Here is a 24081-nt window from a genome sequence, read left to right as displayed (position 1 = left end):
TCCATAAGAATAGTGATCAGAAGAAACAGTAACATTTTGGAAGCTAAAAAGCATGAATGACTTAGAAAGACATAGCAAGCTAAAACCTGAGCAAGCAGAGAAGCTACCTGGTTTCCCCAGAGAACCTGAGAAAGACTAAAATTGGCAGCAACATATACTTCTTAAGGTGAGGTAGAAAATACGAAGATGAGTTGAAAATCTGTTCAGGAAACAGATATGCCCTCTCCCCACCACAGGCAGGCAATTATCCCTCTTCTGCCAAAAGACCAGAAGGTCATTCTCTGGAGATGAATTAGAAGGATTCTAAATTGGGGATGGGGTTGGGGGAAGTACTGAAAACAGAGATTAATTAGAAATCTGTATATCAAATAGTGAGACTCCCTAACCTCCTTCCCACATTTAGCTCCCAAATGCCAGCAGCCAGGCCTCTAGGCAGAAGACTGGAAGATATTTTTTCTGGGTAATAGGACCAGCCCAGTAGGAAAAACTAAAAATGCTGGCAGTGGTGGGTACTGAAATGAAACCACATAGCCACATCACCAAGAAGCCAACAATTGCCGAGCCCTACAGCACACAGCTTCCTGTCAGCTGTTCAGCGCTTCACTCTGAAATAAGACCAGATAGTCAAGGGTCACTAGTCACTGGAAGAAAACCTCTATAAAAGATAGTATCCAAAGTACAAAAACCAAAACAAAAGGAACTTAGAGGAAATAGACTGTACAAGGAGAAGAAAACGTCAAAAAGCTTACTAATAATTTCAGGAAAGAGAACATATTGCATCCTTAAAATAAGAAGCTCTTGGAAATTAAAACTATGATGGCACAAGTCAACTAACTCAGTAGAAGAAACAGGAGTTAAAAGTTATGAAAACTCCCAGAATGTAGAACCAAAAAGAAAAGGAGATAAAAAAGGAATGAAAGATAATTTTTTAAAGTCAGCCCTGTAGGTCTAACATCTGAAAATTTGGAGTTTGAGGAAGAGGGAACAGAGGAGAAATGAAGAGAGAAGTTTTCAAAGAAATAATTTAAGGTATTTTATCAGTACTGAACAACATGAGTTTCCTTGATCAAAAGGACCCTCTGAGTGAACGCATAAATAAAAATGACCCAGCTAAGGCATATCCTTGTGAAATTTTAGAACACTGTGGGCAAAGAGGAACCTTAAAATTTCAAACTTCAAGTTCCAGGGGTTTAGGACTGGGTAAAAGGAAGTATGGGGTTTTCAACAAGATACTAATTAGGAAGAACATGTATGCTGAGGAAGGTGATAGTTTAGTTTTGGACTTGCTGAGTTTGCAGTGAGTGTGGAACATCAGGATAGGGATGTGTGGTGCTAAATGCAGTCCAAAGTGCAGGAATAACACCTGGGGAATGTCAAGCATAAAGATCCGTGTTTTTATTTTTAAATAAAAATATTTCACAATATTCCATATTTTTATTGTTAAATAAATTCCCATTTTTATTGTTAAATGATAATTTAAGCAATGGAAATGACTCATATCACCCAGGGAAAGTGTCTAGGGAAGAAATCCAACTTTGAATGCAGGAATATTTTTAAGAGAAAAAGGAAAAGCCAGTTTAAAAAAAAAAAAAGGAAAGAAAGAAAGGGACAGTCGTGGCAGTGAGAATTTTAAAAAGGAAAAAGCTGTCAAAACTGGCACAGGTCAAGTAGAATGAGTTTACACATGAAGCTTTGTTCTTTTTGGCATTGGGCGGTCATTAGCAACTTTACTGAGAACAGTTTCTGTGGAATAGTGGGGGAAGTGAGAGCTCAATGAGGAGAAAGTGAGGAAGTGAAACAGCTCGTTTAGATTAACCGCGGAGGAAGATTGGCCGGCCGTGAGGGAGAGGGAGCAGTATTAGCTTGAAGGGGAGATAAGGCTGAGAAAAAGGGTGGGCAAGGCTTTCTGACTGAGAAAGGTGTAACAGCTGGTAGAGAAAGGACCAAAATGGAGTAACCATTGAAAAGGTGGGGCTCCCGAGGAGACAGAGTTACTAGCTGGGGGCAGGGGTAAAGGGGAAGGGGTCGCTGTGAGAAAGAACAGAAAGGAGATGTCTGGTGAAGGGGGTTAGTGAGGAGCTTTGGAACTGGAGGAGACAAACGGAGGACCCACGTTTGACAGACTCTTCTCTCGTGTTTATAAAGTCAAAGACTGGGAGTTGATGTGTGAGCGACAGTTACAGACTTGGAAAGCATGGTATTGTTCTAGAGGACAACCACGATGAAATGCAAAACAGTGACCAGAATAAGATTGCCAGGTAGCAGTTGAGGCTCTCTCTATGTATATATTCTAAAACATTTATGTCTGTGTACATTTACTGGTAAATAATGAAACAAATATTTTCTCCCCATTGTAGCACAACTAAGGAACGGCAAGAAATAAAGAATCCAAACATCACTGCACCTGGTCAAGAGTTTCTATCTAAATCTCATTTTTATGAACACCTGACTTTGGAAAAGTCGTCAAGCAATTTACCAGTTTCCGGGCAGCCACTTTGTAAGGTTCCTGCCCCAAGAAATGAAAAAAGGAGACACTCGATATCTGCAGGCAAACCAATGAAAGTTTTTGTCCCACCTTTTAAAACTAAATCACACCTTCACAGAGATGCACAGTGTGTGAACAGGAATAGTAATTTGGAGGAAGACAAACAAAAACAAAAAAACATAGATGAACGCGGCTCTGGTGATAGTGAAAATAATGGCAGTGAAATTCATCAGCTTAACAAAAGTAACTCCAATCAAACAGCAGCTGTAATGTTCACAAAGGGTGACAAAGAACCTTTAGGTATTATGTGAAAATTTGTATTGACTTATTTTTGCCTTTCAGTCATATATTTTTTATAGTAAATAATGCCTTTAGAGTTTCCCCCTTTTATAATGATTACTAATTTCAAAACCTTTTGTAATGCTTAAATTTTTCCAAGTCCAAAGATTAAGTTTAAAGTATTCTGATGTTTTCTTTCAAAGGTAACTACTTGTAGACTTTCTTGTTTAAGAAAAAAAGAAAAAGCTATTAGACACATAATCTAGGATTGCTATTATTGCATTATATTTTTTATCAGGCAGGCTGCTAATTTTCTTCCAAATTCAAAATAAAAATAATAGATCTATTTCTGTTCTTTACAAATAGAAACTTTTTTCATCCCTGAAGATTTAAAGTTAGAGCACAGTGATATATATAATTTTATAAAACAAGGGTTGTGCTTTTAAAATTTCATACTCAATTTTATTTTTTGCTAATTATTTTCTTTAATAGATTTAATTACAAATCTTCAGAATGCCAGAGATATTCAAGATAAGCGAATTAAAAAGAAACAAAAGCAACGTATTTTTCCACAGCCAGGCAGTCTGTATCTTGCAAAAACATCCACTGTGCCTAGAATCTCTCTGAAAGTGGCAGTAGAAGGCCGAGTTCCCTCTGCATGTTCTCATAAACAGGTATGCTTTTATCCATAATGCGAATAACTTTTACAGCACTGCGCAACTTTATTAACTGGCATCTCCAAATTTTTTTGTTTAAAGAAAGAAAAAAATTAATGCAGAAAGGGATGAGTAAAAATCATCTTGCCTCCTAATCAGTGTACAGTGGCAGCTGCCTTCTCCTCTGCTCCCCTGTCTTACCAAAGTTCTCTGTGCTTCAGGATTACCATTTCTCTTCCTGCTTCAAAACATGTTCATTTTATTACTGTACGTGCTCTCAGCTACGTGTTAGAGGAAAGTAGTCTCACTGAATTTAAAGTGTGACTAACTCATTACCCTGAACCTGCTAAGAGCTATTTACATTTTTAGAAGAGGATTCTTATTAAGCCAGTACCATCGAGTTACAATTTTAGGTAATGGGGAGGTAAAAGGTTGGACTCCTTGAAAGCTTTTTAACTTAAGAGGTTTTGTAAAACATTAAATGACTTTTTCAAGCCCCACAGCAGCTTCCTGTGGCAGACAGAGCAGGAGGCATGTACACAGGGGAATGAGAAAGATGCAGCAGACTCTTGGATGTGTGGGTCATGTGTATTACATAAAAATGTCTTAGCTTCTAGTAAGTAAGTTAAATATTTTTATAGTCAATATTTTCATATTTAGATGAAAAACTGGGTAACTGATTTGGTTTGTTTCTATTCTGTGAAACATGCTCTTTAGTTTTGTTTTTTATTCATTATCAAACTTTTATGTCATTTATTTTGTGCAGCTATATATGTATGGTGTTTCTAAACACTGCATAAAAATTAACAGCAAAAGTGCAGAGTCTTTTCAGTTTCACACCCAGGATTACTTTGGTAAAGAAGGTTTATGGGCTGAAAAGGGAATTCAGTTGGCTGATGGCGGATGGCTCATACCCTCCAATGATGGAAAGGCTGGAAAAGAAGAATTTTATAGGTACTCTCTGGGAAAAGAAATTTTCTGTTAACTTTTATATATTCCATCATCCCTCTCTTCTTCATGAGTCCTTTTTTTTTTTTTCTCTTTCCTTATCTCTCTTAAACTTAAAAATTTGGCCAGAAATCAAAATTTTATACATTGAATCATTTTAAGTACATTGTGGTTCACTTGATATTCTATTGAAATCTTTTGAAAAGTGAATTTTGGTTTGTCTTAGGATTTGCTCTACTGGTTTTTCTTAGATTAGGACATTATTCCTATGGCTTTTACAAAATAAAGATGGATAAGAAAAGTTAAGTGTGATCGGCCTTATGGTAAACTTCCCCCCACACACATATGCTTATGTGGCTGATCTCTTTCATTGTGTATTTCAATCAAGTTAAACAGAAATACTTAAATATCAGAAACACTAAATAACTAGTTAATTTCAGTGCCCTAAAACATCAACAGTTTAGAAACTGTATCGTCTTATGATTCTAATGTTTATACAAACATAACTTAAAATTTTTGGTGTCAGGTAGGTATTATATCATGCCAATGACAAGAGAGATAGGAAACCTTTCTCCAGTGCCCATATTTTTTGAAATACCTGTACATCTTTCCAAAATTTATAGTTTGGGGAAAATGGTAAAATAATTTTTCCTTAAATTTTTGTTGTATTTTAAAATAGGAATGTTATTTACATCTTGCATTTGTCCCATGTAACAAATATCTGCTCTTGACTCTGGAAAAGTAAGTTGTCTCACTTAATTATATTAAGTAGACTGCACAGTGTAGAGGTTAAGAGTGATTTCCCTGCAATCAGGTGGGCATGGTTCAAAATGTTTTGAGTGCTGAAGCTCAAGCTGTGTTTTTGATCATTCAACAGATATTTATTGAGCACCTACTGTGTGCCAGATACTATCTTGAGTACTAGAGATAACAAAAATCTCTGCCCTACTAAGTCATTCTTGTGAAGGGGTTCAGGACAGGGAAAGAAAAATTTAAAAAGAAATAGGTTAACTGTATAGTATATAAAAAGTGACAAATACTTTGAAGATATAGCTGAAGGAGGAGGGTGGAGAGAATTGGGTGAGGAGAGGTGCAAGTTCTTAAGTAAGAGTAAGTAGTCAGGAGGCTTCACTGACTACTTTGATATTTGATCTGTGTCCTGAAGGATGTCAAGGGAGTGAGCATAGGACCATCTGGGGAAAGCAGGGAGCATGCTAACTTGAGGAACAGAAGGAAGGTTGGTGTGACTGGAGTAGAGTGGGTGAGAGAAGAATCATGGATGAGGTCGAGAACTTTGGCTTTTACTCTGAGGAAACCATTAGAATGTTTAAAGCAGAGAGGTGACATGATCTGACTTAGTTTTGAAAGAATGACTCTGGCTGCTTGTTGAGATTAGACCATAAGGAGGGGCAAGGATGAAAGCAGAGAGACTACTTCAGAAGCTATTGCATAAGCCAGGTGAGAAATGGTTGCTTGGGCCAAGGAGGTGGCGGGGAGCTGGTGAAAAGCAGTTGGAAACTGGGTATTTTTTGAAGGTAGCATCATCAGTATTTGCTCAAGGATTGGATGAGGAGTGTAAGAATGGCATTAGCAGCTGGAAGGAAACAAGCTACCATATACCATGAATGGAGACGACCAAGGATGAAAGGGAAATTGAGAGTTCAGTTTTGGACATTTGAAGTTTGAGGCATTAGTAGGCATCTAAGGGGAGATGTTCCGTAGGCAGTTGGATGGATATGCAGGTCTGGAGTTCACAGGTGAACTCTAAGCCAAAGAAAGCAGTTCAAAGAGTTATCAGGATATAGATGGAATTCAAAGCCATGAAACTCTGAGAAAGAGCAACCCCAAAATCAAAAATAAATGCTAAAGAATGTGGTATGTTGCAAACCAAGTAAAGGTAGAGCTTCAGGTAATGGAGAGTGACCAGCTCTGTCAGTTGCTGCTGATAGGTAAAGGTGAGAACTGACGATTGATCACTGGATTGTAGAGGTCCTTACTAATCTTAATAAAAATAATTCATTAGGTTGGTGGGGCAAAAGCCTGATCAGGATGCAGTAAAAGGGCAGTGGGAGAAGAGAAGTTGGAGAGAGAATACAGTCATTCTTTCCTGAATTGCTATGAAGAGAAGCAGAGTAAGAGGCAGTATCTGAAGAAGAAAGTAGGGTCAAAGGGTGTTCAGCTTTGTTGTGTTTGTTTGTTTTAAGGTAGGAAAATATTTTTTATGCTGACGGAAATCATCTAGTAGAGGGGGAAGAAATTGATGGTGCAGGAGGGAGGAGGCATTTCCCAGACAAATGTCCTTGACTAGGCAAGAAGGGTGGGAGCTAGTGTCCAAATGACAGGAGGAGCCAAAGTGTAAGGGAACCGGTGCTGGTGAGTCGGTAGACAGGAGGGTAGAAGTTTATGGTTCTGTTTTAATTGCTTCTGTTTACTTAGTTCTGAGCATGAGAATGGAGAGGAGTTGTAGATTTGAGCAGAAAGGGAACAATATCAAGAAGAGCACCAGGACTAGAGAAGGAGGTTCTTAGGTAATTGCTAAAAATAATCTCTTTAATAAGAAATATCTAATCAAAAATACAATTATTTTAAGTTAAGTTTCTCATTTTCCAGTTGAAATAATTGTATTGACTAATATATTAAATGAAACTTTTATAATTTTTATTAGTATATCTTCATACATGTCAAATCATTTTCTAAAATTATATTACTTATTGATTATACATTAACTCATAAAGACTTACTGAATAATCTTGTACAATGTAGGTTTTTTTTGCAAAGAATAGTTGGGGGTTATTAAATTCAATATCATCTTATGTGTTTTTTATTATGTATTCTACCTTTATTTGTTCAGGGCTCTGTGTGACACCCCAGGTGTGGATCCACAGCTTATTTCTAGAGTTTGGGTCTATAATCACTATAGATGGATTATATGGAAACTGGCAGCTATGGAATTTGCCTTTCCTAAGGAATTTGCTAACAGATGCCTAAGCCCAGAAAGGGTGCTGCTTCAACTAAAATACAGGCAAGTTTAAAGCATTATACCATGTCAGCATACAGAGGTCATAGAGGTACCCTAGCCAGTTGTTGGTGGCAGGTGCCATCCCACACTGCTGTTCAGTGGTGTGGAGCCATTCTGTTGTCACCCCCACCCCCCTACTCCATCACACTGTCTCCTTAACCTCTTGGCCCATTTGAAGAATGTGAATTACTAATTTGATCCACTATTTAGGGATTGCTAATAAAGCATTTTTGAATTTGGGGGTTTTAATATTTTATTTATATTTTAGCAGTATAAAACTTAATATATTGCTAGCTACCAAATTTTAAGTTCTCTTTGGTCTCAGTATTTCTTCAATAAAGGTGTTTAATTTTATTCTTGGTTATTTGGTGGCTTTTTTTAAACGGTGAAATTCTAGACTCACAGTTCCTAAAACAATGCATTTTTCTTTTTCTTTTTAGATATGATGTGGAAATTGATAGAAGCAGAAGATCAGCTATTAAAAAGATAATGGAAAAGGATGACACAGCTGCAAAAACACTTGTTCTCTGTGTTTCTGAAATAGCTTCATTAAGCACAGATACATCTGAAACTCCTAGCAGTAAAACTAGTGGTATAGATACCACAAAAGCAGCCGTGGTCGAACTTACAGATGGATGGTATGCAATTAAGGCCCAGACAGACCCTCCCCTCTCAGCTCTCATAAAGAACGGGAGACTGACTGTGGGTCAGAAGGTCATTATTCACGGAGCAGAGCTGGTGGGCTCTCCTGATGCCTGTACACCCCTTGAAGCCCCAGAATCTCTTATGTTAAAGGTAAATTAAATTAATGCACACTCTTGGTGCAGAAAAGTCAGTTACTGATTTTAAGTTCTAGGGAAATTTCACACTTAAAATTTTAAATTTACTTATGCCTATTAAGGATGTTTCTTGAAAATGAACCGATACTCTTAGTCTTTCTAGGTCTATTTCCTAATTTTAAGGGCATTCAACCTCCAGAGGCTTCTTGAAAAAGAAAACATGCAGTGTTTTTTCATCTTATCACAAGATTGGCTGAATATAGAATTTGAGGTTGGAATAATTTTGAAGACATTTCCTCCGTTATCTATTGCTTCTAGTACAATTTCTGCTAAGTTCAGTGCTGGTCTTACTCCCAGTCCTTCACCATGTGATCTGCTTCCAAGATGTTTCTAAGATCGTTTGTCTCCATTATTCTGAAATTGCACAAAGAGGTGATTTAGTATCAGCCTTTTTTTTTTTTTTTTAAATCATTGTCCTGGGTACATAGTGGCAGTCTGTCTGTAGATATATGTCCTTTGAGTTCTGGGACATTTTCTTGGAGTAGTTCTTTGATAATTTCTTCCCTCTTTTTTCTCAAACTCCTGATACTTGAACATTAGGCCTCTTAGTTTGGTCATCTAATTTTCTCATCTTTTTGATTTTTCTGTTTTATTGTCTTTTTTCCTCCCTACTTTTAGTTCTTAATCTTATCTTCTAATCCCTGAAGGGAATGAATAGTATTCCTATTGGCATGATTTCCAATTTTTGAGAGACTTTTATTTATTATTCCTTAAATGTTTCTTTTTTTAATTGAATTTGGTTATTGTTTCATAGATATAATATCTTCTTATCTTTCTGAAGCTATTAATTAATATTTTGTTTTAATTTCATTTTCTCTGCTTCCTGCATTTTTTTCCTTGTGAGGACCTCTTTTTCTCTTTGTTTGAGCCTCTCAGATTGGAGACTTCCTCAACTGCTGGTTGCTGGCTGTCCCTTCCTCTTAAGGAGTGGGCAGTGATGAGCTGATCAGCAGCTGTGTGTGTCAGCTTGTGGGGGTGAGCAGATGGGGATTTGATGTTTTTCCTTAGGAGACCCTTAGATACTAGTGATCATTCTGAGGGCTGAGCAGAGTAAGAAAACTAATAGAGAAACTCATTTTTAGCATAAGAATAAGTCTTAGGGCTATTGTAAAGATTAAATATTAATTAAAAAAGAAAAAACACTTATCACTGTGCCAGGCACCATAGGAAGTGCTATATGAATGTTTGCTACTTTTAGTAACTGCAGTCATTCTTGGGCTGCTTTGTTATTTACCATTTGTCCAATAAATTCTGAGCTTCCAAAATTTTGGTAGTATCTATTTTCCTCTTCTTTCTAGTTCTCTTTGTCCTTATAGGTTTTTTGAGGGAGCTAGATAAGTAAGTATATCTTACTTCAGTTTAAACATGATGGATTCTCTTTTATTAATTTTCAATAGTAATGTTTATATAACATTAGGACTTTGTATCATTTAAATAATTTTTTTGAGATACTGTATTTTAAGTTAGTATCATACAGTTTTCCTGCTTATTCACTCTCTTTTCTTCATGAGATATTTAATAGAGAATGTTTTTAAAGCAGCCCTAAAGGAAGGAAAACTATTATGAAATCTGAAAGAGAACTGAATATATATCTAACTTATAAGTGACTTATTTATTAATTTGTCCAGATTTCCACTAACAGCACTCGGCCTGCTCGCTGGTATGCCAAACTCGGATTCTCTCCGGATCCTAGACCTTTTCCTCTTCCTTTGTCATCACTTTTCAGTGATGGAGGAAATGTTGGTTGTGTTGATATAATTGTTCAAAGAGCATACCCTATTCAGGTATGATATATTCTGAAGCTTGCTATGTATTTCTCTCTTTAGAGACAGTTAATTTGAATCCCTCCCTAATGTGTATCTTTGTTTGACACATTGTTACAGTGGATGGAGAAGACACCATCTGGATTATACATATTTCGCAATGAAAGAGAAGAAGAAAAGGAAGCAACAAAACATGCAGAAGCCCAACAAAAGAAACTGGAAGCCCTGTTCACTGAACTTCAAGCAGAATTCGAAGAGCATGAAGGTGAAACGAGTCATGTTTACAAGACCTTTTTTTCATGTGAGAACAAAGTTTTAGAGGTTTCTAATTGAGTGAATTGTCTTTCTTTTGAGTAATAGATTTTTTTTTCCTAGTTCTGAATCTGGATTTTTTTTCTGATTTTTAAAAACAGTATTACATAGATACACAGATAAGCATTGAATTGGCCCCAAAATATCATATGTTTATTCAACATAGTAAGCTTTTAGATCCTCATAATTGTCTTAGACAATGAAGCATTACATACCCACAGCACTTTTTAGAAGTCTTCAGTAAACTCCCTCTTCAGCTTCCGTACTAAAGTATTTGTAGTGTCCACGCTGGGTATTAGAGAAGAAAAGCAACACGGGAAAGAACTATCAGGTGATTTTCCCCAAGCCCTTTGCCATTCTCTCTTCTCTGTGCCCTTATCTACATTTTAGAACTTGCATTTTTGGCGTTGAATTTTATGTTTTTATACTGGAGCTACAACTTGTTTTCCCTGTGGCATCAATTTTAATAATAAAAATCATAGTGTTTTATGCTTAAAGGACATGAAATTTACTTTTTTACCCTTTTTATTGCAGAAAATTTTATGTTCTGCATTTGTTCATGATTTTCTTTATTATTTAATTTCATGTTCTACATAAATCTGCAGAAAAATTGGGCTCTCAATATTTGATTTGCTTAAAATGATCACCAACTCATGATTAAGCAAATCATGAAGTTATTTACTTAATTTACAAATTGCTCTAATTAAATAAACTATATTTTTTAAACCATGAATACACTAGTTTCACATTTTCCTGGAGAACTTTTAGCAGATAAATGGTTTGTTTTTTAACCTCCCTACCTTGGGTGTTTTTTGCTGGATTCTCTAGTTTTCCATATTCTTAAATTTGTAGTTTAGCTAATTAGTGTTTTCTCCCCCTAGACAATGTAACAGAACGATGTATACCTTCACGTGCACTGACAAGACAGCAAGTCCATGCTCTGCAAGATGGTGCAGAACTTTATGAAGCCGTGAAGAATGCAGCAGACCCAAGTTACCTGGAGGTAAGAGTAAGCGGGCCTGCAGTGAGCCTTAATCCTCATCCTTGAAGGTGGGGGGCTGTAGTCAGTCTTCTGGCCATTACGGGAAACAGCATGTTGAAATGCTGTGTTTCTCAAAGGGGGCGTGTACTTTTCCAGGGTCCTCAGTGATGTACCAAACCAGTGTGGTACATTTCCAATTCTGTACCAAATAGAGGATGAGAAGGTTAAATAATTTTATATATCAAATATGCTCTAAAATACAGGCAAAACTTGTTTATTTTTAAGATAAAATAAGTATCTTCAAAGCAATGTCTCAGTTTCCATGTTCTCAGCTCTTTCTCAGATCTTTAGACCTAGAGTTTATTTCCTAATCCTCTACCTTAAGGGTACTTAGGTGAGAAAGTTTCAGAAGCACTAAACTGTTACAAATAGCATAGGCCTTAAAATCATGGTTCTACCATTTATTAGCTAAGCAAGTTGGACATAAAATAGCTATCAAATGGGCACAAAATATGTTGTTTTAGGCAAATCAGATAATGTATGTAAAGTATACTGTTACAAAGTTCTATATAAATGTTAGTCACTATTATTAGAACATCATTTTGTACATTAAGGTGAGCTACTGCCTAATTTTTAGACACCTGGGTCTAATTAGATAATTAATGCAAATTCTAGGATTAGTTTGGTAAATAGGGAGGAGAGGGGAAATTCTAGGAAAACTTGTTTATTTATTGATTAATCTCATTTATTTGGTGACAATAAATCTTGTATATAGCCTTTACTTTCTTAAATAGTAGGAGCTTAAAATAAATAATACTCCACTAGGAGAGTGAGGCGCGCTGTTCTGAATAGAATTCCCTTAGATTCCCAAATGTTACAACTCAGTCTCCCTGTGAGAAGTCAATCCGCTTTTCAAGCCTGTGAGTATAGTTGCTCCATGTCTGTAAGGCTTTATTATGCTCACCTGAAAAATCAGTTGCCCCTCTCTCTTTACCTTTGTTGAAGCTTGTGGCATATATGAAGATAGTTCTAATTTCATCCACAAATTTTAACAAAATATTATTCTGGTTTCCATTGATAGAATTTACTGATAAGGAAAAAGTAAGGGGGCAGAATGAGAGTTGGAGGACTAAGTTCTAGACCTGGCCCTGCCCCTGTGTAGCTGGACAAGTGGTTTGTCTCTCAGACCTCCTTTCCACCGTCCGTCAAGGGAAAGCCTGAGAGGGGCTTTCAGGTTCTAAGTTTATATGATTCTATGAAATTTCACTTAGTTATTATAATTCCTAGAGGGAACCATCAGTTTCTAAAATACCCTGTTAAAAGGACTTGTTTTCAGTGGCAATACTTAATGTTGTGGGACTTCTGAAACCACATATCTTTTTAAAACTTCATGTTTAAACTAAACACTGCATATCTAGGAAGACCTGTGTAGAGCACAGGGATTTCATAGTCTTGCCTCCTAACACGGACTCGGGTGTTAGAATGGGGAAGCCAGCAGCAGTCTAGTAGGTTGTGTGTTGAGATTCTGCTTCCTGTTTATTCTGGTTTTGGTTTACTCATTTATTTGTTTTTTGTTAACACTGGGTGAGATTCCCAGGAGGTTTAAACAGCAGTTTGCTGAAATGATGGGGAGAGAAGTGCAGAGGCAGAGATAAGTGCTTGTAGTACATGTCTGTTTTAAATTCTATCTCCTGTTCCAGAGAGTTAAGGCGATTATACTACAGGAGCTAAGAAGGAGGAGGGCTCTTGAGTCAACCCCTGTCTGTATGCCTCTGCAGGTTATTTATTCTGTCTTTACCTCAGTTTCATCATCTACCACAAGAAAACAATAATAGTACCTCATGGGATTATTGTAAGGATTGAATGATTTAATCAATACATTACCTCCTTCCCACATAGATATATTTCTCAAATATATCTAGACCTGGCCCTGCCCCTGTGTTCAGATGTTTGCCATTTATAATGTCAGTGTTGATGATTATGATTATTAGAGTATGTTTATAAATACAGGTTGTTTGGGCCCTAGGTAAATTTGTCACAAATATTAGTAAACTGTTTAAGGCACTTGAAAATATTCGTTATATGATAAGCTGAGACCTTTAATCTCAATTTTTATATTATCACATCCTTAAAGTGAACTTGATTCTGTTGTATTTTATCCCCATTTAAAGAGTTTCATTACAATAGATGAGTTGTTTTGTTTCTGTTTTGTTTGCTTTGTATTCCAAAATCATCTGCCTTAATTTATTAAATGGCTACAGGGTTATTTTAGTGAAGAGCAGTTAAGAGCCTTGAATAATCACAGACAGATGTTGAATGATAAGAAGCAAGCCCAGATCCAGTTGGAATTCAGGAAGGCTATGGCATCTGCTGGACAAGGGGAACAGATTTTACCAAGGGATGTTACAACTGTGTGGAAGTTGCGTATCATAAGCTATAAGAAAAAGGAAAAAGATTCAGGTCAGTATGTAAATTTTGTTTTTATAAATTTTTTAAGTTAAAAAATCAGATAAAATTATTTCAAATGCTAGCAAAAATGTAAAGTGAGTGTATATCAGAGAAGCAAAACTGGGTTTCCAGTGCCCACAACATGATAATCCTTAGATCTTTATTGTCCTCAGTATGTATTTTTAAACAAGACTCTTAATGATTATCATTTCTCCCATTGTGTCTTCTTCCTCTTTAAATAGTTATATTGAGTATCTGGCGTCCATCATCTGATTTATATTCCCTCTTAACAGAGGGAAAGAGATACAGAATCTATCATCTTGCAGCATCAAAATCTAAAAGTAAATCTGAAAGAGCTAACATACAGTTAACAGCAACCAAAAAAACTCAGTACCAACAACTACCGGTATAAACTTTTTATTATATTTTTCAATTTTGATAGATGTATGTTAGTTTATAGAATTCACATATATTCATATTTTTTTTTTCTTGTAGGCTTCAGAAGAAATTCTATTTCAAGTTTATCAGCCAAGGGAGCCCCTTCGCTTCAACAAATTATTGGATCCAGACTTCCAGCCGCCTTGCTCTGAGGTGGACCTGATAGGATTTGTAGTTTCGGTTGTGAAAAAAATAGGTAATAATACAGTATATTTAATGGTAGCTTTTTATGGATGCTTTTTAAAACATTGTATTTTAAAACTTGTCTTCATGATTAATTGGACTACTAATCAGCAAGTTTGGTAACTAGTGATTTGAACGTAGGCTTGTTTTAACCCCGATTCTTAATGAAAAGCAATTCTACATTATTACAAGGAAACAACTTACATCCCATCTGTGCTACTTAATTTTAAAGAAATTGCTAGAAAGTGTCTTGCAGCATATTAGTGATTCCTAGACGGATCCTTATAACTTCCCTCTGCAGTTAACTGAGCAATCAGGCCTCCACCTCCTGCTTCAGTTTTTACTACTTTCCAGCATCTTAGCCAAATTCATCTGTATTTTATTCCTTCAGTATGACATTGCTCATTCCTCTTTCCACAGCATTCTATAGATTTTATCTTCAAAGCCACACTCTCTGTCTACATAAGTACTATGCAAGTGTCAGGGTCAGCTTAGGTCTCAACTAGAAGCCTTCCATTTACTGTATTATTTCACGCCAGGCACCTCAGTGCTCTGTGCTCCATTCTCTTCAGCTGCGTTGACACCTTCCTTGCTGTTCTGAGCCAGTTTCATTACAGAGCCTTTCTACTCACTGCTCCCTGCCCAGAAGCCCCTCCCTGCAGACAGCCACGTGGCTGGCCCCCTTGGCTCCTTCAGGTCTCTGGGCAAATGCAACCTTATAAGAGGCCTTTCGCTGAGCACCCTTTGTAAGAGAGCTGTACTCCCTCTGCTCCCCAGCCCAGCACCTTTTCTCCTCTTTACTCTGCTTTATTTTTCTCCATAGCACCCACCACGTGTGTCTCCTTCTAGAATGTTGGCTCTTTAAGGGCAGAGATTTGATTACCGCTGTATCCTCAGCTCTTAAAACAGTGCGTGGTTCAGGGTAGGGTCCCAAATTGGTAGATTCCTTGTTTGATTATCAACTGTTCTGTCATGGTTTTTACCTTCCTCAGTTCTTTGGCTAAGGCTTATTGTCAGTCCTTTTTTCAAGAAGCCTTCAAGTATGCCGTATTCCATGAGTTCCTCATATGTCTGAAATATGTACCTAAAGCCTAATTCTGAGACTCTTATCTTGGCAGGTACAGTAATGTGCGATCTTGCTTTTCTTCCTTCAGAACTTTGTAGAAATTGCTCTTTTGATATTGAACAGTCTGGGACTTGCCTAATTTTCCCCCATTTAGGTGATTTTCTTTTTATGTCTAGAAGTGTGAAGAATATGTCTCAAAGTCCGAAAGTTTAAGCTATGTTTTAGTATAAGCATTCTGTATACAGTTCTCCTGGAACACTGATGCCTTTTTAATCTGCAGGTTCAATGCTTTCTTTATTTCAAGGGAATTCTGTAGTATCTTTGAATAAATCTGCTTTTTCATTCTTTGGGATTTCTACTTCAAGAGCAGCAGTTAGTCTTATGTTGGATTGTTTTTATTTTTATTTTTATCTCTTCTCTGATTGCTTCTGTTTCTTTGTCTTTTCCATCTTCGTTCACCGTGATTATATACAGCCTTTATGTCGTAATTTTATTTTCTGCAATCTATGTTTTATTTCTTGTTATTTGTAATGCATGTGTTTGTCCCATTATGTCCGCAATTTATTTCTTTGGTCCTGTAATCTCCTTTTTGTCTTACCAGGCTATTTTTCATTCCATATTCACATTCAAGCTTTTATTTTATTGAATATATGTTCTTATTAAGTTCAGTTACATGAATCTCTTGAAGACTTCAGAAGTTTTCTTCTCTTCTTCCAGTTTTGTTTACTTATGAGCTGTGCTCTTTGTCTGTTACCGGGCTCTTTTCTCCTTTTGTTTAATGTGTTTCTGTGTTTTGTTTAGTTCTGTTTTAGTGCTTTGTGGGGTTTTCTTTGACTGTTATGTTAATATGCTACATGGTTTTCGTGGCATTTTACTTCCTCTTGCTCGTGTTTGGGTGACTCTCTCCACACGCTGCATTATTGTTGGAGAGGCAAGGTAACTTGTATTCAGTTGTTCAATTCACATTTATTGATGGTTATGTGCCAGGACTGTTTTAAATGCTGGGCGCATAGCAACGAACAAAATAGACAAAAATCCCAGCCCTCGTGGAGCTTACGTTGTAGTTGGGGAGAGAGAACACACACAAAATAAATAAGTAGCATGTAGCTTTCTTACTGTGGCTCAGGAAATTAAGTAGGGAGTGACAGCATCAGGGGGAGAGGGAGAGGAATGTAGCTTTAGACAGGGAAGTGAGGGAAGACCTCGCTGCAAAGGGGAAGAGCCAACGAGATTTGAAGGACTAGAGGGAGGGGGAGCACATCTGGGGAAGGAACATTCCAGGCAGAAGGAACAGCAGTTACAGAGGACTGTTACAGCAGGATCCTCCCTGGTGCCTTATGTATTGACAGAGGCCAGAGAGTGAGGAGTAACAGCTGGGAAGAGGCTGTCAAGGACCAGAGGACAGGGTGGTCTTGTATAGATTAACTTTTTCTCTGAGTGTGATGGGAAGTCTTAGGAAGTTCTGAAGGAAGGAGTGACATCTAGTGGGTGTGTGGTGAGAGTGACGTTAGCTGGTAGCAGAGCTGGTCTGTCCACCGCTAAAGAGGAAGGAGTAGTGTATACAGGTACGGGTGTGAGTGGAAGAGGTGATGTGTAAGTGGAAACTGGCAGCAGATCTCTTCTGATTGCTTCTGTTTCCTCAGTAAAATAGGGAACACAATCGTCAACTGAGTCAGAATTGAGGAAAACGTATTGAAGGTTTGAGAAGAGAGGAAAGGCATGAAGTTATTCAAGAAAGTGGCCGAGTGAATGGACTCTGTAAATACACTGTGACTGCCAGGGCCCACTGGAGGCTAATGTTCATGCGTATAAAATAAAACTAGTCATCGTGGTTGTGTGATATTTTTCCAACCACGTTTAGCTATAAAGGTCCGTGAAGTGGGTGGGAAGTGAGACTTAACCAGACTTGTAGTTTAGCCCAGTGAATAACACAAATCAAGAAGGGCAAAGAATTTGGGGATATATGCAAAGGAGGGACTTTTAATAACCAACCCTGAAGTTTAAGCACAATACAGAGGAGAGAGAGGACCTTAGGGGAATGTGTCCCATTAGGGAAATGAGTGGTATGTCCCAGGGGGCTTGAAGGATTGGTTGAGGTGGGGTTCTTGGGGGAGTGAGCTGGAAAGATCACAGGTGGTGGTTAAGAATGATTTATTTGAAACTGAGATTCTGGAGGGGATGAAGTTAGTTTATGGGAAATAGTCTTGGGTATGTGCAATGGAATGAGCAGCTGGCAGAAATGAGAACAGGATCATTCAAGGAGAAGAAAACAAGGAACCTGGAAGCCCAGGGTACTGGAGCGATTATCTGAAATGAGCAAGAAATACAGCAGCAGAGATGACAGAATGACCGTGAGCTGTAAGTTACAGTCTTAAAGGAGGGGAAGGGAATGAGTGACTGGAGGCCCACAGATGCCTAAACGAGGAGGAGTGAATGACACGGTTCACAGCTGGGTGTTTTAGGGAGGGGGAGCAGTGGGAGAGGCGAGGAGACACTACCCTCTGACATCCAGGAGACAAGGGCTCTGCAGAGGCAGCTGTGTCATCCAGGGAGAGCCAGGTTTCACTTCCAGTAAAGGCTGAGGCTAGTGGAGATTTTACTGAGTTCCAGAGGGTCCAATAAGAGGCTCCCAGAAGTCAGGGGGAGGTTGGAGACGGTGTGCAAAAAGGCAGTGTGTGAAGCTCTCTGGAGACTGAGTCCAGGCTCCCTGCGGAGACTGACCTCATGGTCCCAAGGCAGTTGTGGTGATGAGGTGAGGTATGTGGGGTAAAGAGGCCTGCCAGCACCCCATGCAGTTCTCGAGTCGTTTTTTTTCTTTTTCTACTGTATTCAAGACCGGTTTTTCCCCTCTTAGTTTCCATCCACTGTATATTCCATATCTGAAGAAGATCGAATCTCTGTTCTGGATCACTGTCCCTAGTTGAGTGAGTAACCCCATGTATTCATGTGCTATGAGGCTGTAATTAAGTACCACAAACTGGGCGGCTTAAACAGCATAAATGTATCATCCCATAGTTCTGAAGGCTAGACATCTACAACCAAGACACTGGCAGGGTTGGTTCCTTCTGAGGGCTGAGAAGGAATCTGTCCAACACCTCGCTCCCAGCTTCTGGTGGTTTGCTGGCCATCTTTGGCCTGTAGACGCATCACCCCAGTCTCTGCCTTCATCTTCACAGGGCATTCCCCCTCTGTGCGTGTCTGTGTCCAAATATCCTCTTTTCATAGGGACACTGGATTAGGATGCACCATAATAACCGCATCTTAACCTGATTTTGTCAGCAAACACTGTATTTGCAAACAAGGTCACGTTCACAGGTACTGGGGGTTAGGACTTCAGCATCTTTAACGGGACACAGTTCAACCCACACGGCTGTTATTCTGTCAGTCAGTCCTCATCGCGTGCTTTCCACTGTGGCCATTTTCATTACTTCTAATCGGAAGGGGGACACGTAAGGATACTCATTCTATCTGCTTTTCTTCAGATTTAAGGGTAATAGAATTCTCAGGATGTGTGTCATCTCACCAGTGTGGGGAAGGGACGAGAAGCGGAGCCTCCTGTGCTTGGTTCTAGCCACAACCTTCTGTTTCTTTCCTTCATCATCAGTTTTTAAATTTTGTATCAGGATGTTCCTTATTTGCATGTTTTTGGTGAACACTTCTTTCTTTTATTTAGTTTGATGTCAAGTGTTAGAGAAAGAAAGTTCTACTAGAGAGCACCACACTGCCACCTGAAGCCCGAAGTACTCGTTCCCCGACACCCAAATCTAATCGGGATGTGTCTCAGCTTAAAACCTTTGGTGGCTCTCCCTGCTCCTTAGAAAATGAAACCTGAGCTCCTTCATATGCCTGAAAACCTTTCGGCCTCCTGCCTTAAACCACCACCCCACATACCTCAGCAAAACTGTACCATTTCACATACTTGACACACTAAAGTATTTAACAGTTCCTACCTTTAAAATTGCATTCACTTTGCTTAGAATGTACATTTCCTTCCCATCTTGATGAATTTTTCCTGTTTGCTGTTCAGCTTACATGTTGCCTGCTTCCCCATGGCCTCTGCAACAGAATGTGTTGTCATACTGCATGGAAATTTTAGCATCAGAAGCAACAGGTCATTTTGGAAATGCTGAGCTTTCTCTAAATTTAGTTATTTTGATTTGTTTTTACCATCAGCATACCAAAATAAATGGCCATATTTAGAGGTTCTTTGTATTTTTTAATTTATCTAACACATTTATAAATGAAGTTTTTTTGTTTGTTTGTTTTCTGTTTTTTGATTTTTTTTTCCAATTGTAGGTCTTGCTCCTTTGGTCTATTTATCAGATGAATGCCATAATTTATTGGCAATAAAGTTTTGGATAGATCTTAATGAAGACATTATTAAACCTCACATGTTAATTGCTGCAAGCAACCTCCAGTGGCGACCAGAGTACAAATCAGGAATTCCTACTTTATTTGCTGGAGATTTTTCCATGTTTTCTGCCAGTCCAAAGGAAGGCCATTTTCAAGAGACATTCCACAAAATGAAAAATACTATTGAGGTAAAATTAGCTTTGAGCATTACCATGCATGTTGGTATTGTCCTATTTTGACAGTCAGATGTCAAGGAAGTAGCAGTTTTTATGAAAATTGGATAGTTGAGTTATAAATGGAGGGTGAGATTTCACCATATGTTAATTGGTTGTGAACCTTATGAGATGGTGGCTGACAGTATCAGGAAGAAAAGAAAGATCTAAAAAGGAACTGCCCGGGGTGGGGATGTAGCTCAGTGGCAGAGCGTATGCTTAGCATGCGTGAGGTCCTAGGTTCAATCCCCAGTACCTCCATTTAAAAAAAAAAAAAAAGAAAAGGAACTGAATTAGGGAAAAGTGTGAGAAGGATGTTCAGAGCCTTAGACTGTTCAGGCAAACTGGAAATTGGTGACAAGAATAATACGAGTTATCTGTGGTTCAGAGCACTTGGCAGTGTAGTTAGTTAATAATATGTAGACTGTAAATTTACATTTTAAACTCCATATCTAGTATTTTATACAGTTTATACCTGTCCTAGATTTGAAATAATACCAAATAGGAGAACAAAGTTTATTGAGTGCTTATTGTATGTCTGGCTTTGTTCTCAGCCTGTCTCATTTAATTCCCCCATCAACCCTGCTGAAGTAAAGAACTGTTTTTGCATTTGATTGATGAGAAGCAGAAAAGTTAAATCACAGAGCCAAGTTGGTAGAACCAGGATTCATATGTAAGCAATCTGAATGCAAACTATGCCCAAACTATGAGCTACTATGCAGTGCTGCCTCCCAATAAAATCTACAAAAGATAAGCCTCTTAGTTCCATAGTTTAATATTTGAAATATTATTTAAAATTCATATAAATTAAAATTATATTTTAAAAGCATTAGAGTAGCCAACTATATAAAGGAAATTTGTGTGATATTTTACCTAAAGACTTGCTTCATATCATGACTAACACCCTGGTTTATCTGGTTTCTAAACTGAGGGTTACATTCATAATTTGGCTCCCATGCAGAATACCTAGTACTATTTATTACCCTAGATTTTCTCAGACCATTCAAGGGCAGTTCAGAGATGACTGTCCTTTACATATCATTTTAAAGTTTACTAACAAAATACTCTAGTAAATTAGGTTAAACCGTAACTGAATTGCTTGTATTTGACCATTTGTGACTTCTGAAACAACAGTTTCATGTGATATAACCTACACATTACTTCACTTAATCCTTGGAACAGACATGAGGCAGTTCTCTGACCTTATTACTAACCAAAGGAGTACTCCGTGACATGTCAGGTGATTTACAGCTGGTAGGTAGTAAATAAAGCTGAAATTCGAGCCCCAAACCTACCAGCTCCAAATCCAGGATCATATGATAGCCTGCTGATGACACCAGGTTAGGTTTTGCATTTTTGCACTGGTATATTGTGTGACAGTTGCTGTCAAATTTGTGGTGTCTCATTCTTTTCTTCTGGTCCGAGTTTTTTCTGGTTTTAAAAACACTTTCTGAAAACATGAATGTGGGGGTTTGCATTTTACAAAACAGCTTTTCCAATTTATTTTCTTAGAATATTGATATATTTTGCAATGATGCAGAAAACAAACTTATTCATATACTTAATGCAAATAATCCCAAGTGGTCCACTCCGACTGAAGACTATACTTCAGAATCACACACTGCCCAAACAGTCCTTGCTACAGGAAGTAAGTTTCTGGTAAGTTAATGCAAATTTAAAGAATTTTATAAATATTATAACACAGGCAACAATATATTCTAGTGTATACATAGTAAACATAATGAAATGTTGATTAAACTTAATTAGAAAATGTGGTTAATTGTTAAGTGGCTCCTATAGGTGTAAGTTATCTGGAAATTATAACCTGTTTATTGAAGCCAGAATGTAACACTCTTTGGGGGGAAAATTTTATTAACAGGAGCTTTCATTTGTGATTGAAAGACTTTTTTTTGCCTGTGTCTTTTTGCTAAGAGGACTGTTCTGTACACTTAGGGTTGTTTCTAAGCTCAGTTTGATTTAATTCTTTAAATCACAATAAAAGCAAATCAAGCTAAAGTCTAATATTGGCTAAGGGCTAATTCCTAAGTAGCTAATACTTGCTAAGAGTATGTATATTAACTCATTTAATCTTCACGACACCCCTATGAAATAAAAATTATCTCCATTTTACAGATGAGGAAACTATGACATACAGGGATTAAGCAATTGCCTACAATCCCAAAACTAGAAAAGTAGGATTAGAACCCAGGCGGTCAGTGTTCTTAAAATGGTTTTACAATGCTTAGCTTTGTTTAGCCTGTTAGTAACAAAAAGGAAAAGATTAAAGCGTAAGTTATATCCCCTACCTCCCTTTCTGTCTTACTGCGATTAGAGTTCGTCTTTCTTTCTTTTCATGTCATTTTTATATCCTCTTTTGCAAAATTATTACCTTCTGGAATAAGAGGAAGAATATGAATGTCTCTTGAAATCATAGCCACTAGGGGAGTGAGATTGTGTGGTATTTGTGTGTTTAAATATTTTTTAATGAAAAGCTACTTTGATTTTTATATATTAGTACATAATTATATAGGCTATTTTTTAATTTGTTTTTTATCAGATGTCTTCTCCCAGTGAAATGAAATATCAGAGTCCTTTATCACTTAGTAAGCCAAAAGGGAAATCTATCTCCACACCTGTATCAGCCCAAATGACTTCAAAGTCTTGTTGCAAAGGGGAGAAAGAGACTGATGACCCAAAAAGCTGCAAAAAGAGAAGAGCCTTGGATTTCTTAAGTAGACTGCCTGTACCTCCACCTGTTAGTCCCATTTGTACATTTGTTTCTCCAGCTGCACAAAAGGCATTTCAGCCACCACGGAGTTGTGGCACCAGATATGAAAGACCTATAAAGAAAAAAGAATTGAATTCACCTCAGATGACTCTACTTAAAAAATTTAATGACATTTCTCTTTTGGAAGATGATTCAATAGCTGATGAAGAACTTGCACTGATAAATACCCAAGCCCTTTTGTCCGGTTCAGCAGGAGAAGATCAACGTATGTCTATCAATGAATCCACTAGGACTGCTCCCACTAGTGCAGAGGATTATCTCACACTGAAAAGGCATTACACTACACCTGGGATCAAAGAACGAGAGAATTCCCAAGCCAGGACTGAAGAACATGAGACTAATGTGCAGGACACAAGTACAATAAAAAATATCTCCAAGAGGCTGCAAAGGCAACAGAAACCAAAATGACAATAGTTATTAACAACCTTTCCAGTCTGTAAAGCATATCCAGTTTCAAACTGTACACCAGTATCTGCATAATGATAAAAGAAAGCAAATAATTCAAATTTTACCTCAGTGCTTGTATATCTCAGCAATGCTCTTTGCCTGCTTCTGTATTGGTGTACTCTTACTTCAGTTATATATCTTAAAACGGTGACTGTATATTTATTAACTAATCAAGAAAAAATCTTTAAATCTTCAGATCACTCTAAGTATTATTTTACAAACATAGGAAACATACCTGTCTCTTTTAGATTGTATCCTTATAATTAAATGAAACTAGGTTTCTCAATACAGTTATTTTGACTCACATAATTCTTTTTAATTTAGTTCCTATTTTAGGTTTTTTTTTTTTAAGGGGGGAACCCAATAGGAATCAATTTTCCTTAATGCATGTGTTGGTTCTACTACAGTTTTATGCTGATCAAAAAAGTCAGGATCAGTAAGAGACTACAGTAGTGTTTCCTTCTGACCAATTCTTCATCCTTCAGTCAGCATGACAAGAAAAATAGAACCCTCAATGCACTTACTTTTTATGATTCCAGTGTTATCTGTGAAATTAAATTATTTCAATTAAAAGTTCAAATACTTCAAATCAGAAACAGATTTCACAGTGTTAATTTTTTTTTAACAAAATGATCATCTGGACTACGACTTAAAATCTTTCTTTCAAATTGGCACTGATTCTACTTGATTTATTTTTAGCCCTATCACAGGATTCAGCAAGTAGTCCCCTTTAAACCTAGTTTTTTCTAACTACCAAAGCAGGAGATAACAATTCAATTTAAGATGATATTCTCTTAATTTGTTACTTTCTTACATTTAATAGAGAAAAGAGAGAAAGCAGTTTGAAGTAGGTACTCATAGCA

At 37.4% G+C, this 24081-nt stretch overlaps 1 protein-coding gene across 1 annotated transcript in view; it reads left to right on the top strand.

Annotated features, from left to right (window-relative positions):
• Window positions 1-23762, top strand: part of BRCA2 (BRCA2 DNA repair associated) — a 46405-nt gene extending 22643 nt beyond the window's left edge. Inside the window, exons 14-27 of the mRNA XM_031465855.2 lie at window positions 2358-2785; window positions 3257-3438; window positions 4187-4374; window positions 7220-7390; window positions 7828-8182; window positions 9855-10010; window positions 10110-10254; window positions 11183-11304; window positions 13545-13743; window positions 13974-14137; window positions 14227-14365; window positions 19715-19959; window positions 21496-21642; window positions 22541-23762. Coding sequence (XP_031321715.2) covers window positions 2358-2785; window positions 3257-3438; window positions 4187-4374; window positions 7220-7390; window positions 7828-8182; window positions 9855-10010; window positions 10110-10254; window positions 11183-11304; window positions 13545-13743; window positions 13974-14137; window positions 14227-14365; window positions 19715-19959; window positions 21496-21642; window positions 22541-23179 — 3280 coding nt within the window. The 3' untranslated portion in view covers window positions 23180-23762. The remainder of the gene's footprint in view (window positions 1-2357; window positions 2786-3256; window positions 3439-4186; window positions 4375-7219; window positions 7391-7827; window positions 8183-9854; window positions 10011-10109; window positions 10255-11182; window positions 11305-13544; window positions 13744-13973; window positions 14138-14226; window positions 14366-19714; window positions 19960-21495; window positions 21643-22540) is intronic.
• The last annotated feature ends 319 nt before the right edge of the window (window positions 23763-24081 follow it).

The sequence above is a fragment of the Camelus dromedarius genome, chromosome 13, assembly GCF_036321535.1.
Source record: "Camelus dromedarius isolate mCamDro1 chromosome 13, mCamDro1.pat, whole genome shotgun sequence".
NCBI classification, from domain to species: Eukaryota; Metazoa; Chordata; class Mammalia; order Artiodactyla; family Camelidae; genus Camelus; species Camelus dromedarius.
This window is presented reverse-complemented; position numbering and strand designations above follow the sequence as displayed.